The sequence below is a fragment of the Agelaius tricolor genome, unplaced genomic scaffold (assembly GCF_023055355.1).
Source record: "Agelaius tricolor isolate 1412-34295 unplaced genomic scaffold, bAgeTri1.0.p SCAF_13, whole genome shotgun sequence".
Classification (NCBI taxonomy): domain Eukaryota; kingdom Metazoa; phylum Chordata; class Aves; order Passeriformes; family Icteridae; genus Agelaius; species Agelaius tricolor.
The window spans coordinates 8,509,943-8,523,084 of record NW_027269273.1 but is presented as its reverse complement, the minus strand read 5'-3'; the positions used below and the strand labels follow the sequence as shown (position 1 = coordinate 8,523,084).

The 13,142-nt window shown below is 41.8% G+C and overlaps 1 protein-coding gene across 17 annotated transcripts in view; it reads right to left on the bottom strand.

Annotated features, from left to right (window-relative positions):
* Nucleotides 1-13,142, bottom strand: part of ANK3 (ankyrin 3) — a 286,897-nt gene that overhangs the window by 56,029 nt on the left and 217,726 nt on the right. For 12 of the 17 annotated variants that reach the window (XM_071438639.1, XM_071438636.1, XM_071438634.1 and 9 more), the window contains 3 exons: nt 12,660-12,762; nt 7,265-7,371; nt 122-346 (listed from right to left, as the gene is read on the bottom strand). In XM_071438639.1, coding sequence (XP_071294740.1) covers nt 122-346; nt 7,265-7,371; nt 12,660-12,762 — 435 coding nt within the window. The remainder of the gene's footprint in view (nt 1-121; nt 347-7,264; nt 7,372-12,659; nt 12,763-13,142) is intronic. The other 5 variants (XM_071438635.1, XM_071438638.1, XM_071438641.1 and 2 more) reach the window with 1 other exon arrangement.

Genomic DNA, 13,142 nt, shown 5'->3' with positions numbered 1-13,142 from the left:
TTTAAGCTAAGCAGCCTGTGCTACGTGCTCAGATGAGGTAGAGTCAACTTTAGATCCACAGGATAAAGGGAACAAAAGGTGTGACATGAACATCAACAATTAAACTCACAGAACAACTCACCCTAAGAACTGTGCCCCTGCTGGCCCCATCTCTACAAGCCGACTTGCCAATCCTTCTCCTTCGACCATGGGAGGTGGGCTGGCCAGTTTGTGCCTCTTGACCAGGCGGCAGGTGATGCGCGTGGGCGCCGTGCACTTGCGCGGCGGGATGATGATCCGCATGCCATGGTGCCGGCTGCCCCTCATGGAGCCCCCGCGGGCATCCACCATGAAACTAACCAGGAAACTGCACCAAAATAAAGGAAACGCTTCAGTGAAAGGCGTCTCGAAACAAGCAGAAGATCAGCAAAAAGTCAGCAGACACAGACTTCAAAACATTAGGAAAGTCATCCCGATCCCAGCTAAACTAAAAAGAGCACAAAGATCCTTTTAAAACTTGTACTTGCATGTTAACTACTGGTTATCAAAAGCAGGAATTGCTAAAGCTCTAGCAACGTCATGGTGAAATGACCATGTTCTACTGGGCAATTTGGATTAAAAGTGTACACAAGAAGTGTATTAGTAGTGGTTTGTTAGAATTTTAAAACATCCCTTTGTTGCTGTTAGCTCCATTGTCCACAAATGAGAGCAATTAGCCTCACATGCATAAAGCAACCAGACAGTGCAGAAAAAGGAGAATCAAAAATGTTTATTATTTTAGGATTTTTTTATTTTAGTCTTTAAAACCTTCCCACTGTCTCATTTGCCAATACTCTTGATGGCTGCCAGACCAAGTGCCAGCACCATGGGTGAGAGTCCAGGCTACCAAGGGTTTCCACTGATGGGGAAGGTAAGTGATGACTACCAAGTACATAACTTCCTTTAGGCTGTTGGCTCCCTGGAGGAAATCATGCCATCACTTCTCTTTGAAGATTAGATTAATTAGCAAAAAAAAGGGACATTAAAGAAAAATCGCACTTGCTAGTGTCATATCCAATGCATAATTTTCCATTTTTTCATAAGAGGGTAAGAAATTATATTTGTAAATGATGAGTGATATATTTTTTAATAAAATTCTTTCTATTAGCATGGGAATAATTAAAATTAACAATTCATATTAGAATAGCTTCAGGTAGAAGCTACAATAACAGGCTGGTAACAAGAGGGATACAAGTTACCAGCTCAGTCTTGAAGCCAGTACAGATTTTGTTTTTTCCTTCTGTATGACAGACACTGACATAGCTGACACATCTGTCATGTGGCTTCACTATTTTCAAGGCTGTTGCCAAAACTTCCAGCTTTTAAGAACTGAACCTTCACATGACTAACAGGTGAATCCATTCAATTTCCTGGCTCCTGACAGCAAAGTGAACTAAGGGTGTCAGCCAGTAATCCAGGGGATTGTGATGGCTCTTGGAAAAAAGCCCCCAAGTGCTCTGAATTATGACTGGGAATTTGTGCAACACAGTCCCATTTGCTCTGAGACCAGCAGGATATCAACAGCAGCAGCTGACAGGCACTGCAAATAAACTGTATTCAGAAGTCTGGCCAACATGGGTGGGAAAAATTTGCACAAAAGCAGGAGAGAAATCAGCATTTGGTATTTAGCGGTCTGCAGGAGAGAAGCAAGTAGGGACACAAGCTAGAAATACTGGAAGTATGGTGGAAATGTTGTCCAGCTAAATTCCAGATCAAGAAGTTGCTACATTGCCTTTCTTCAAATTAAAATTCATCAGTAAAGATGGGGAGGTAAAACTGCTCTCTGAGATTACCCTAGCCCAAATTTACAATTTCTCATGCACCAGACACTTTACAAAACTGAGGCATGATATTTCACAGTAGTTCTCATACAGAAAAACTATCCACATTCTCTCCTAGTTAAATGCACTGTACTCTCCAACAAATCCAAATGTTGCCACTAGGGTATCCCAGCTCCTCACAAGAAGAATTGTTTCAGCAGGACAGGATCTTGGCTAACCAAACACTTTCCATAAACATTGGGCCTGTGTCAGAACCAGGATGCTCGATCTTTAAACTATACACTCTATAAGTGATTATAATCTTATTATTTATGGATGCTTAGCTGGCCTTTTAGAAACGTGCATGGTTTCTGTCTGCAGAGGAGCTGGGGCCCTTTCAGACTGGAAGTTTGCAGGGATGCCTGGCTGGAGCATCCCCAGGGCTGAAGCTGCAGCAGCTCCAGGGAGGCACAGCTGGCCAGAGCACCACGGAGGAGCCTCCTGGGGAGCCTGACAAGGCTGGGCTTGGCCTGATGGCTCAGCACAAAGCAATGTTTTGGAGAGCTGCCTATAGTGTACATGGCTGCTGGCTTGTTAAGCCACCTCAGGATTAATAATGAAAAGGAGGCTTTCATCTAGTGCAAAAATGCCAAAACTTACACTCAAATAAGATGCTGTCTTCTGTACCCAAACTATTTAAATGATGAAAAGTATGTAAGAGTGAATTGCCAAAAATCTCTAGGCACCCAAATCAACTGTCTTAAATTCATAATTAAAAAAAAAATCAATAGAAGTTAAAACTAAGTACCTAAAAAACTCAGTCCCTGAGTTACCAGGGATGTTTAGGCTGTAGATTTCAAGGTCAGTCCAGCCTCAGCAAGCAGGAGCTTTGCACTGCTCCTGCATGCTGCTCACAGCAAGGGTGAATAACCCTGGGCAGGAGCCTGTGCCCCAGGGCAGGAGCCAGCCCCTTCCAGCTTAGTGTGTGCACCAACTGCAGCCTCCAGCACACCACACCTGCAGCAGACCAGCCTTTGTGCACATTGCTCCCAGAGAAGGGCAATCACTGTCAGCAGCTGATTAATGAATTATTTCCTTGTTTAATTTTCTGATTAGTAACTTACCGTGTAAAACAATAACAATTCCAAACAGTATTTCATGCACTTTCTAGCTAAAAACATTAGTAGCTGATGCTTACCTAAATTAATGTTGCACTAATAATGGAAACTACGGTATGACCTCTAAAACACAATGCTAAAGGCTAATGAGCATTTCTACTTGGATACATGGAAGGGATGAGGATGTGGTTGGATGCACTACAAACATCTACACACACTCTGTGGGAAAAAAAGTTTAAAAAACAAAATAAAATGAGGATTCACAGAAAGCACCGAGTTATCACCTTGAATCATACTGGGGGAGTGGAGAGGAATAGCTGCAAAATAATTTAGAAAGCAAATGGGAAAATTAATTTAAGATAATTAGAGGCAAGCAACAGAAAATATCAATAATAAGTGCAAAGAAAAAGTAACAATCAGAAAAATAACAAAAGCAACATGTTTGAAGGCCAGCTTTAGAAATTATTTGGCTTTTGCTTCACATATTGTGACATATGTCATATAAAATACGCTACACATGGGAAAAAAATCTGAAAGGGAGGGTTCATTTAATTAGTCAGTACAACTCTCTAAGTTCTCTGGAAAATGCAGAAGCACAAGGAGAAAAGCATTTGCTGTTTACTCAGTCAGCAGAGAATTTATTGCAACAGAACTTCTTCATTAAATTCCAAAAACATGCTCCTGTGTGCCATGGAAAACCAGTTCTTGCACTCTCCTAAAGCAGTTTGTTTTCCAGAGCATAATGTGCAAACATATGTGTGGCAGGATGCTTGAAAGGAGTATCAGTCCATGCCATCCATTGCACTGCTGTCAAAAATGAGTTCTGTGTGTACAGCAGGCTGGAGTAAACCATACACAGTTAATTTAATTTAAACTACATATAGTTAATATAAGTTTAAATACAGTAAGCTATAAAGAATCTAATTTATTACACTTTGCAAGACTGTATTTCTGAGTTTTTCAATATTGGATGTGGCAGTGTGGCACACTCCTTTCTTTCTTTCAGCTAAGGAAATGAAGGAGTTAAAGGCAGCACGAAGAGACAACACCCACATTTGACTTTGGGAAAGCTGCAGGAGTAAGCTCACATCTGACAGCTGAAGGTCATTTTGGTGAGGGTCTCTACCTTTCCAGAGGCCTCAAGATTCATGATGCATTTCAATGGACCGCTTACAATGGACCCTGTTCAAAACATATGCTGGCAAAACAACTTATCTGAACTCAAGAAGAAAAACATAAAACATTTTCTTGGCTTGAAAAAAGGAAAAACCAGAAGAGTTGAAATCAGTGCCAACAATTTCTCCTCCTTTCACTGATACATTGCTGGATCTCCACATCCTGCTCCCAGCACTCCCCTTCTGCCTGGGTGAGGAAATGAGAGCAAACATTGATGCTTTCTCCTGACAGGGGCCAAATGGGGAAAGAGTGACCTGAGGCAGCAGTGCTGCTCCTGGCATGGCACAAGGGGAGCCCTGGGATGATGGAGATGGCCAAGAGCAGTGGGGTCAGAGCCTGGCCACAGGGCCACCACAGCCTCTGCCCCCAGCCACAGACAGAACTGGGGACAAGGACAGGGATGAAGACCCCAGCCAAGCAGAAAAGGATTGGCTGTTTAGGAAAAGACTGGCAGAAGAGATGTGAAAAGTCATAGTCCTCTGCATATCAGATGTGTGTACTGGAAGATTAGAAGGGAACATCTGTTGATTGCCTCTAGGTGAAGATAACCAGGAAAATCAAACAGGATATTATAATATGGGGCCACAACTGAAAAGCAAATAAGCAACAAGTGAGATTTGGGGCTTTTTTCCTTGACAAAGGAACTGAATCCTCAGAGCAGCATTTCTGATAGATTTTCTATGTCAACTAAGAAATGTAATGGGCCAGAAAAGCCTTAAATGTTTGGAGAATATTTTGGTTTGTGCCCATTTGGAGAGCTATACATGTTTGGAGGATGCCTGTCCTCTCCCTGCCACAGTTTGCTCCCCTGTGGGCAGCAGCTTTACCATCTCTGCATTTGAGAGGGGCCATGTACCAAGGGAGCAGATCTTATGTGAAAGCCCCCATGTCCACAGAACATGTTAGGAGGGCTGGAACCACTGGTGAACATGCTGAGGACCTAAGGGCAGGCAAGTATTGTCCCAGAGACTGGCAGGATGAAAACATCAGACCTATCTTCTATCAGGATGAAAAGAAACCAGAAAATTTTAGATCAATCAGTCTAACCCAAATTACCAGGAAATATTCAGGAATAAATTATTTAATAATCACTGTCTAAGGGCCTAAAGGATCAAGGTAATTAATCAAGATATTACACCTTTCCTACCACCGGTCTCAAAATAAAAACAAACCAAAAATCTAAGTGGCAAGAGCAATTAATGCCAAATGAATTTGAATTCCTTCTTTGATGTGTGGAAGTACTGCCTTGGTACCTCAGCAGGTACAGAACAGATAAGGTAAGTGCAGGATCACCTGAGAAGTTACCTCAAAAGAGATACCATCAGTGCTTTCCTGTTACACTGAAAGGGAACTTCAAGGGCATATTTCACTCTGCTGTCCTGGCACAGGTACCTGGCTAAACGTCTTCACAATTTCAGCACAGAAAAAAGGTCTGAAAAGTCTTTGGAAAATAGGATCAGAATTAAAAGCTCTCTTGCTAAAAAATGGGAAAAGGGGCTGGAACCAGCAAACTGAAATACCATAGAGACAAATGAAAACAGGGGGGAGAAACCAAACAAACACAACACCAGTATAAATTCACCAAACTTCAGGATTTCAAGAGAGAGCCACGAAATTCTAGCAGATCACAAACATTCACCAACAGAAATTGAAATTACCAAAGGGCTAACTCTCATTGTGGGACTGCTGTGGGTCTGTGCTATGTGTCAGACCAAGGAGGTGGCACTCCTGGCTTACAAACAGGCTCCCATCAGAGAGGGGAGAGCTGGGGCAGAGCAGCAGGAATGTGCTGGCATGGGGAAAGCACCGCCGAGGAGGGTATGGGATGTTTTAGTCTAAAAGACAGGATTACATGTCTTCAGACATAGAAAACAATCATTAAGAGACCAGTAAGATCTTGTTCTCCATGCCCACTATGGACATGACAATGGATATCCACCATGGGTAAGAAACAGGCTTAGTCTGCAGCAATGAAATGTTAAGCTGAGCATTAGGGGAAGAAATAGTAAAACAAAAGATAGTGGCCTCCTGAAGCTGGGGAGGACAAGTATTAGGACAATAAATATCTTTCAGGAATAGCTTGGCTACATTTATTAGGACATTAAACATCTTTCAGGAATTATTAGGACATTAAACATCTTTCAGAAATAGCTTGGCTACATTTTATCCTACAGTAAAGGAAAGGGTTGGGCTACCAGTTCTCTGAGGTGCTTTGCCAAAGCAGCATTCCATGATAACCAACAGTCTTCAGCTTCTCATACTGCAATTCTTGACATTTTAAAGCTAGCACTGACCATGGGCAGTGTTTTATCAGCTTGGGACCTAAAAATCCACCATTGCAGAGTCTGTTCAGCAGATGCAGGTGCAGATGTGCATTGTGGGACTGTAGCTTTAGATTTGTGGGGCTTGTTGTATTGGAAATGAAATATTTTGGTATGTGCCACACTCATTTTTATGACAAGAATGTAATTAGGCACAAAATGGGGAAGTAAATTAAAACGGATATGAGATTTTATGCCCTGATCTCAAAAACTAAACAACAAATATTTACACTAGACAATCTAATAATATGCAAAGATTGCTTACACATTCATTTGCAAATTTTTACAATATGCATTCAGACATCACTACCACTGCATTTAAATCAAGTCTGTGTGGCACTGTCAAGAAGCACCTAAATTACAGTGATGACTCATAAGTAAACAAATAGCACCACTAAAATCAAACTACAGCTATTGGAGACTAGGCAGGAGCTTGAAGTATAAATAAAATAAGACCCCAAATTAAAGCCCCCCATTTTTTTCCTCTACGAAAGAGCAGAAAACATAACATACTATCTCTGAATTTATAGTCCAAATAATTTAACACAAAGCAAACAAAATCATTTATGACACTGAAAGCAAAGCATAAGCAACAGAAAAAGCAAAACAGGGCTCTTAAGGAGAAGCCTGCATGATTACAATGTTTAGGCATTTGGAAAATTAAGTTCAGAAGCAAGGGTTTGGTTTGATATTCAAGAATTTAAACTGACTCCTGTTATTAAGCACCCTCCTTGAAGTCAGCGTGAATTTTGCCACTGGCTTCAAGTGGAGCAGGAACAGACATGTTATCAGCCATTACAGCAGGCTCTATTCTGCAGCTAACAATACAGTTCCACATCTACAGATAAAGGAAAACTGCTAAGTGACCTACCCGGAGTGGATGGGACTGGAAACAAGGTTAACATTGTCCAAGGTGTCTGCAGCCCAGCTATAGTGCCTGAGAGAATCAGAATCAAACTCCCTTTGAAATGTCAGGTGCTTCAAAACAAAACAGATACATTGAAAATTAAAATTAACATTAGAAACACTTGCCTTAAATACAAGCTTGTTAATATAATTTTGTGAAATTTAGATCTGGTCCTTTCCATTTAACAGTGCTGATACCTCTAGGGTTAAATTACTGGAAATCCTGTAACAGAAACATGAAATACACACACAAACTCTTGTCTCTTCAAACACTCTTTTTGCCCACTTTTTGCACTTCCTTCAGTTTCAAGAATGTCTCTCCCCAAGCTTTACTTACTTTAATGTGCCAGGTTAAAAAGATTGAAAAAAAAAGGAATTACCATTTGTACTGCAGTCATACACCATATAGACAGGCAGTGTAACACCACCCCTCAGAGGGTGCCATTGGATAGATCCGTATTCAAGCAGAACCTGGGAATAACTTCCCTGGGAGTTTCAGTGAGGCTGTGAAGGCAGGAGCAGGTTGGTTTTACACAACCAACATGGGCACTGTTTCGTGGAGTGCCACTGCCCCTACTCATGTGGACAGAAATAGCTTTAACCCTGTGAGGCTATAATTAACTCCCTGAAGTGTGACTTGTTCCTCCTGCTGCCCACGCACATGGACATTCACACATCCTGTGCCCCACAACATCCCTCACACTGCAAATCCTCCTACTGGGCAGCAAAGCTATTCCAGCAAAATACTTGCTTTCCTTTGTTTCTCTTGTCTTAGGAAATTGAACTACTTAAACTTCAAATACTGTTTCCCCCTATTTCCAGGGGGATATGAAAGCATCTCCCCAGTTTAAGAAGCACCATTATAAATTACATCAATACAAGTAAGTGAAGAAGCAACACACAATCTTCCCCCAAGATGGTGTTAAAAATGTCAGTGTTTCCTGTAAGTAGGTTGTTTGCTGCTTAGAGGCAAATGCAGCTAGAGAGAGCCTGTTTGGACTGAAACCTCACGGGCTGTTTTCAAATCAGTTTCAATGGGTTCAAGTCAAACCAGAGTCAAGCACACGCTTCTAAAATCTTATTATTCCCACCTGGGTTTTTTTATATGTTGACAGATGCTGGTAGTGGAAATTAATTATTTTGAATAGAAATATCAGCATTAGAAGTAAATCTGGCAAATTCAGTCATGAACACACAAAAGTACTTCTCTTGAGAAGCTTCCACAAGATAAGCAGGCAGATAGCTGCTGTGTTGCTGGCCAGAACATGCAACACTCCCATCACTCTGGGGTTTCCTAAAATCTGCACTCTTTAGGCATTTCTTTCATTAGAAATGAGGTTTCCTTCCAAGGTTTCCTTCCAAAAACTATTGACACTGTAATTTACTGCTCTTTGACAGAAACCCCTGCGGAGTGCAGCTTTGCTCTGTCACTCCTGGCTCGGTGCCTCCTCCCTTCCTTAGCTCAAGGCTTCTATGAAGGATCTTTTGTTCAACTCTGTGCTCTAACAGATGTACTTGAGGCCTGACAGTTCAAGCACAGACAACAACAATAAAGGGCAAACTTGCATATGCTAAACAGCAAAATACACCATCAGACATAAAAGGTAAAATGAATGCTGTCAAAACAATGACAATTAAGCATCCAAAGTGGACTTAATTGGCACCATTTGAAATATGTGTTGTAATTTAGTTTAATGAGGACAGTTTTCTTAGTCTTTCCAATAAGATGCTAGGGATTCTCCAACATTTCCTGGAGAGCCTGTGGTTCAGGCAGGAAAGCCAACACTGTGGGTTTCTGCTATTCCAAGTGATTTGTAAGAGCTCATACTGAGCACATTATTACTTTTGATACCAAACAGTGTAAGATTCAGACAGGTTGTCACAGGCACTGTAAAAATTCAGATAAACAAAAATAAATTTATTGTTTTGCTCAGTGATAAACATTATCATCAAAAATAGGTCAAAGGAAAGAAACACAAGAAATGGGCCAAAAGTAACAACACAATTTGGTGTTGGTCCCTGAAAGGCCTGCTAAGCTGTACAGCATCACTGCACCGGGGTACAGGACACACATCAACAAATAAATGTGGGGTCAGGTGTCCTGTAACAGATGAAAAATACTTATGTTCCCTTAGCAGTGGGATATGGAAAACTAAACACAGAGCCATATAAATTCCAAGGAAATACCATCACTCCAAAATAATCTGTGCTAGACAGAGGTGCTCTGGCACCTGGATGTGCTCTAGGTTTGCCTACACACCTGGGTGGGGTTCCTCAGTCCAGCTCCATGTCCTCAGACATGGTCTGTACACCAGCTGACTGGGTTTTTTTAAAGCATTCCTTTCTGACCAAGTGCAATCAAACAGATCTTTTGGGCATATGTAGAGCAAGCAAAAGCCCAAAGTCTGCAGCTAATAATTTTGGTGGAGAAAGGGAGTAGGAAAAGCTGATAGCTGGACCCACTCATCTTACACACAGCACACATCTGTGAATCTCATTTTTTCAGCCTGTTGAGGTGCTGGATTTTCCATGCAGGCAAAAAAAAAAAATCTTCCTGTGTAAGTTGCAATATAAGCAGTCCAGAAGATAGTACATTGTCAGTGACATTAAATCACAGGATCCATTCTGGGTTTGGTCAGATCCCAGTGTTCCCTCCCTGGACTGAGGTAGATTAAAAATGCATTGCTAAAGGGTGTGGCAGCCTTGGATCCAAATGTGTGTATAAAAATACTGAGGGTTCTGCTGGCAAGGATCCTGCTGGTTGCATAACTGAATATCCAGGCTGTGTAATATCAAAGTTCAGCAAACAGAAAAATTTATGCTTCCTCCCAGATGAATTTATCCAGACTGAAGTGATTCAGCAAGCTGCTATTTAATGGACAGCCCGAGTCATCCTGCCTTTGGCTGATTAAATTCAGAGGTTGATGTAAATTATTCCATGGAGAAGTCATTTGGATTTAGTCTGAGTTGCTGCATCCAAGGTAACATGCCAGAACACAGAAATTTTAACTTTGCTCCAGCCAGGTGATGAGGTACAGTGTGGCCTGGATTCAGAGTTCCCTGGGAACAGGGTCAGCAATAAACCACCAAATGCAAACAATGGAGAATATCATGACTTCTAAAGAATTATTAGAAACTCTTCTCTAACACTCCATGTGTTATGCAGAGAGGTTCAGTAAGAATGGTTTCAAATCTTCTTCATTTGACTCTTCCCAGTCTCCCAAGTCTACCAGGGATCCTGGGGAAAGGTGATGGGATCTGCTATCTTAACCAGACCAAGAGGCTGGCAAATGTTCCTTACTCTTTTACATACTGATTTTGGGATAAAATTAATTCCCAATAATTGACTTTGCTGCTGCCATGAACTCCAGACAGGTCTGAGCTGGACAAAAGGAGAGGAAATGGCATACACAGACAGGCAATGGATCACTCTGTTTCAGAGCAGTGTGATTCCCAAAATAGCCTTAACTCCTCCCAGTTCCCAGATAGACTTTCAGAATATTGATTTCAAACCACAAAGATCTTTGTTCCTGTGAATCCCATTGGTGGAACACAAATTGGTGCTTTTTTTCCCCCCTGCTTTCTACTGCCACAGCAGAGGTTATCTAGGAGATCATCAATGTGCAGAGGGATGAGAAAGAGGGGCAGGGATATTCTCCATCACCCAAATTCACTTCTCCTGTTTCAGCCAAAAGCTAGGGCTGGGCTGGGCAGAAAGCCACAGGAATTCCAGAGGATGGATATATTTTTGTCAGGACATGGAGGTTTGGAGAAATCATGGCAGAAAGTTTTAGCTGGGCTCCCTTTCTCATGAACATAGTTTGTTGCTGTCATGTTTGTTTTGCACAGAATCATGGCTTTACCAGCCTCTCAAGACAGGACTGATACTTTTTTCCCGTACCACATTCTTTGAGAGCTGTTAAGCACAAAGCTGGTTTTAAGCCTTGTTATGTGCACCCTAGCTGCTCAAACCATGCCATCTACTTTAATGGGAATCACAAACATAGCCAGCATCATAAAATGATGCAATATATTCTCAGACTGAAGAGTCTTTTCCTCTCCTCTGAAATTTACATCATATCAAGAACGCTTAATGAAGTCTTAGTATTAGAAGGCGTCAAAGCAGCTTTAGGTGCTCAGCCCTGACATAGAATTTCCAGTGCCAGTAGTTGCAGATTTTGCTTTATGACTTCAAACCAAACAAAACCAAAAAATCACTGCTATGCAAACTTTGGAAACTCTCCTTAGATGGCTGTTGCAAATTAAGGTTATTGGAGGTTTACAGCATTTCACTTAAAAGTAACAATCTAATAATAAACATTCTGTTGCTAAAGAGAATCCAATTTCTGCCATTCTCATAATACTACCAGAACTGTGTATAAAAGTTCTAGTAAAACTGGATGGCTTATCCCACAATAGAATTTACAGACTAATACAATCAAGGTTTAAAATGTACTAGTCCAGTTTTGTGAACTCTTTTCCCCATGAAAATATCCTCTGAGATCAATAACCCCCCCAGTGCATGAATGCTCTGTGAAAACAGCAGCAGAAAAGCTCTGTTTCATTACAATCCACCTTATGCTCTTCCAGGGCATAAAAAATAGTTCCACTCCACTCCAGTCCTTTCCAAGTAAGGATTTTAATGTGAATTTTTATCCAGCTTCCTAGCAGGTCTTTGACTTCTGTGTACCAAGAAATTTTTGAGTAATTCAGTTAGATTTGGAAATCTGAAGCAAGTCCACCAAGGAAAATTCTGGGGAACTCACAAACAAAGCATACTGTACTCAATCATCCCCAGCTTTTGGGAAGACTTTCCCACGCTATCATCAGGTCAAAAGATGCTGCTTTTGTTGCATTAGTCATTGCACAAGTGTTTGGAAGATATATAAACTGAAGAGTCTATACTAGCTTAATCTTTACAAGGCCAAATTCTTCCCAGGAGTGAAAAAACAAGGACAGCAGTTGGAGTCCCCTCCATGTGGACAGAGCAGGCAAAGTAATTCCCAGTCTGTGCAGTACAAAGGTTGCTCAGTGTAAAACTCATTGCTCCCAGCTTATCAAAGCACTCTGAAGATACACAGGAGCCTCACAGGAGCACCCACTGACCTCAGCCAATAACACTCAGAGACATAATTGGTCCCTTAAAGACTCTTTTGGTTTGGGACCCCACCACCTGCCCCTTGCAGGATCAAACCCAGAGAATGGCAACCCCACCATCTCTTGTTCACAGCTCCTTTCCTGCCCCTCTTCACCAGCCAAGAGAGCAGCCAGAGCCTCTGGAAGGGCAGCTGAGGCCCCCACGCCGCAATGCCCTGCACAAATGAAGCACAGCTGCCCTGTGGCAGGGACACAGCACATACCTGGTCCTTGGCTGGCACCAGCAGCTCCTCAATCATCATGCTGTCCCGGGCATAGGAGCTCCTGTTGAGCGTGTAGGACCTATCCGAACTGAAGGAGCGGAGGCTGTTGTATTTACCATTTATCAGAGAAAGTGCAGGTGACAATGAGGTGAACAGAAAATAAAAACAAAAAAATTAATACATGCAACTTCCAGGGATAGCATCAAATGGCAAAATATACATCATCTGTGAAATAAATACAAGGAGGAAAATGGAATAAGAAGTATTTGACTATAGTTAAATATTCCCTTCCCTACAATATGCATAAGCAAAATCTCAGCAGATGCTTACTGCTTTGGCAGTAATGTTGTGGCTTTAGAATAAATCTAGAGAGGTGTATTCAAGTATTTAGATGAACTTTGATAAATATCTCCGTGCCCTAATCCTGAAGGCGACCCACCAGGGCAGGTCCCAGGGGAGCTGTGGGTAGGTCACAGTGCCTGC